The sequence below is a fragment of the Arachis ipaensis genome, chromosome B04 (genome assembly GCF_000816755.2).
Source record: "Arachis ipaensis cultivar K30076 chromosome B04, Araip1.1, whole genome shotgun sequence".
Classification (NCBI taxonomy): Eukaryota; Viridiplantae; Streptophyta; class Magnoliopsida; order Fabales; family Fabaceae; genus Arachis; species Arachis ipaensis.
In genome coordinates this window covers 131,989,729-131,993,461 of record NC_029788.2, presented here as the reverse complement: position 1 = coordinate 131,993,461, position 3,733 = coordinate 131,989,729, and the positions used below count along the sequence as shown (strand labels likewise).

The following is a 3,733-nucleotide window of genomic DNA, read 5'->3' as shown; positions in this document are numbered from 1 at the left end:
GAGGCATATAGTGAGTCTAAGAGCAAAAACGACCGAATGTCTGAGGAAGAGACAAACCAAATGATACAGAAGATGATCTCCGATTCCTCTTCTTCTTCTAAAGGTTCTACCAACAACTAATATAATATAATATATAATTATTAATAATCACATTATTCCCATTTTTATTTATTGAAAACGATTTCTCAGACCTTTGTGTTCAGTTCCTCATCATCAAATTCCCTTGGCTTGTAATGTAACCAACCAAAACACATAGCTTCTTTCTCTATCTTTAGTAGTGTATGTTTGTGTTATTCCTCTTTTGTTATTACATTACTATTATTGCATGTGTAAATTATGCTTATGCATGCTGGATGCATGCATGGATCGTTTTTATGTATGTATTATTATATTGTTGCAATGTTATACTAATCTATGATATATGATATGATAATTACTAATAAAGTGTTAATTTGGTGGTGGTAGTTGGGCTTTATTCATTCTAATCTTTTAATTTTGTATTGATAATAAGTCGATTATCTCTATACATCTTATTAACTCTCAGGCTTATATACAGAACAATCTTCATCTCTTTAAATTGGGTATTAAATTGAGTTTATCGAATGATTATTAATAGTTAATTTAGATACTAGTTAAGTTAAAAAAAATTAAAATGAAAAAAAGAAATCATATGATAGAAAGAGATAACAAACGAAGAACAAGCTAAAATCTTATTAAGGAAGAGAAAATGAACATCCCCATACTATTTAGAATAACCATCTGAGTACTAGGGATAATAAATATCTTTTCAAAAGCTTAAACCGATTTTGGAGTTCACCAAAGATCAAACTCTTGACTTTTCGGATCTAGAGCTCTAATACCATGTTATGATACTACTCATCCCAAAAGTTTCAGTTGATGGAAAAATATAACACTAATAGTTATATCTCTAATACTCCATAAACTTCTATTGTACATATTGTACAAATATTCTATTGGCTCCTCATACTTTTCCTTTGTACATACATATATTAATAATCTAAACGAAGAAGCTGATCGGCAATGGACTCACCGCTAACAAGAAGCGCGATGCAGCTGGTACTGACAAGCGGAGAAAAACGGCGGCAAGGATTTGCGCGCAAAAGTGTGTTTCGCGCCTTTGTCCCTTTGTGTTCACGCGAGGAAGAGAACAAACTACGAATTTGATTCTGGAAACGGTCGAAGGCAATGAGACAAGGGTGGATCGGCACCACGTGATTTCACGGTGACACAGCGGAGCACGGTAGAGCAGGAAAGAGTTCTGCGTACTCTACACTCTTCTTTGACGGGTTCCTTAATTTATTGATTTTGGGTACTCTGAATTGAATTTGGGTAAAATCACTAAATGGATTGGGGTTAACGGCAGAACTTAGTGGAATCGACACTAATTCACTACAATTCGGCGTCAAATTGATGATTTGGGAAGAGATCGCAGTTATCCTCTAAAAATTGTTGCTGTTGAAAAAACGGCAAACAATTTGCCGCCGCTATTCTCTGCTCGCTTCTGTTGTAGTGATTTATTGAGTGATTGTTTTATTTCTCTATTTAAATAAGTGTTAAATTTTAAATTTTGTTTTATCTATACAACGATTTAATAATCATCAGTAAATCTTTAGACAAAGTCTAATTTTATAGTAAATCAATTCTTAATTTATTAAGTTGGAATAGTATCGTAAAAAACAAAAGAAGAAACAAATAAATAAATAATGAAATAAATGTGATATATACGGAAGGAGCACGGAAGTTTGTTACATTACATGGCCCTCATAGGACCATAAATGGTCTCACCATATCTAATGTAAAAGCTACATCATCCATAAGCTAGCAAATAAAAGCATGCCACGTCAGCATCAGTAAGATTTCTACCTTTAATTTGATCTATGATGTTGATGGATACATATAAACGTTGTATGTTGAGGTGGGCAATGTGGTAATTTGTCTTTGTTCTACCCTAATACACACATATTGACACAGAGAAAGCTAAGTCATCATCATGCATAAAACATTAAAACTCAAATGTAATGTCAACATTACATTATAGACGACGATCCAAGATATTTCCACCATATAATAACTATTTTCTTATTTAATTTGAAATGTGTAAGCATGATCATGACTTAGCTTCAATCATACCTTTGGTTCTTTCTAGAACGTTTTTCAAAATATATAAACGAGTAACAAAGTATCGTTTTTATCCCCAACGTTTAGGGTAAGTACTATTTGTGTCCCTAACGTTTAAATCGTCTTATTTGTATCCTTAATATTTATAAAAGTGATTTAATGTTATCCTACTATTAATTATACTAACCAATCAGATTATATTTTTCAATTATTCTCACTTAAATGTATTCATTCTCAATTAGGTCTTATTTGGATGTGTTCGATTTTAATTTTATACCCACTATTTATGTTTAGATTCAATTATGTCCTTAGAAAAGTGAATTATGTAAATATTGTAGGAATTAGTTTCAACATTTGATGAGCTATTTTTGGAGTAGATCATCGATTCTATCCTAAACATTTGTATTCTAACTTCAAGAAGAGATTTTTAAAACTCAAATTAAATCGCTCATGATGTGTAATTAATGACAGGATAACATTAAATCACTTTTACAAGCGTTAGGGATACAAATATGACGATTTAACGTTAAGGACAAAAACGATACTTTACTCAATATAAACTATCCTTAATTATCAACAAGTATCCCATACAAATCTTAAATAAAATTTATTGGTTTAATTATTGAATTAACTTTTTCTTTTAGTCAATAAAAAATTCAAACACAATGTTGAAGGAAGATACAAAAAGAGACAAGACAGCAAATATGAAAAAGTTGATTGAATATTGATCAATATCGAAAAAATCGGTGAGTTGTGATATTCTAATGGAGTATCTAGCGTAAAAAAAATGGTTATAATTATAAGAAATTCTTTGTAATTAAGATTGAAAATCACAATATTTGTATAGAATAATTTTTCACGTACAAGCGTTTTTTTTATATAAGTCTTTACAAGTCATTTATATTAACGCGCTTCGAACCGTTACTGTACGTTTTTACTGCATCTTCTTCTTCTTTTTGCTGCACGTTCTTCTTTCTCTTCCTCTTATTCTTTTTCTTTTTTTTTGTTTCTTGCCTTCTCTTTCTCCTTCCTCATTTACGTGCTTTTCTCTCTATTTTCTTTTTTCGTTATTCTCGATTTCCATTGTTTTTTGACATCAAGCTCTAAAATCATTTTTTAAGAAGAAGAAACAGCAGAAGATGAGGAAGAAAAAAAGAAAGAATTCTGAATTATGCATGAGGTGTACTTCAACGAATTTTGGATGTATTTCTGTAATCGTTTGGGTGTATTTCTGAAGTTTCATTATCTTCAATTTTGGCAAGAAACTCGTTTTCATGGAGGAAGAAGAAGAAGAGTCGTTCATAATACATGGCGAGTAGCGTGCTTTAGAAACAGGAAGTGGTTGAATAACGTGCGTTTATTTACTCTTGAATATAAAAGTGTAATACGTGTGTTTTATTGGACTTGTGCCAACTTATAAGACTTGTAATACAAAAAAACTTGTATGTGTAGCAAGCTTCATTTGTATAACACGCTTAATAATTAAATTTGTCATGAAGCTACACCGGCATATAATACAGTTAGAAGTAAGCCAAGTTAAAAAGTTAAATAAGTTTAAATTTGAATTACAAAAATTGGATTCGACTCATAGTTT

The 3,733-nt window shown here is 30.9% G+C and overlaps 1 protein-coding gene across 1 annotated transcript in view; it reads left to right on the top strand.

Annotated features, from left to right (window-relative positions):
- LOC107637444 overlaps window positions 1-1,113 on the top strand; it is a 2,635-nt gene extending 1,522 nt beyond the window's left edge. Inside the window, exons 3-4 of the mRNA XM_021122672.1 lie at window positions 4-103; window positions 1,029-1,113. Coding sequence (XP_020978331.1) covers window positions 4-103; window positions 1,029-1,057 — 129 coding nt within the window. The 3' untranslated portion in view covers window positions 1,058-1,113. The remainder of the gene's footprint in view (window positions 1-3; window positions 104-1,028) is intronic.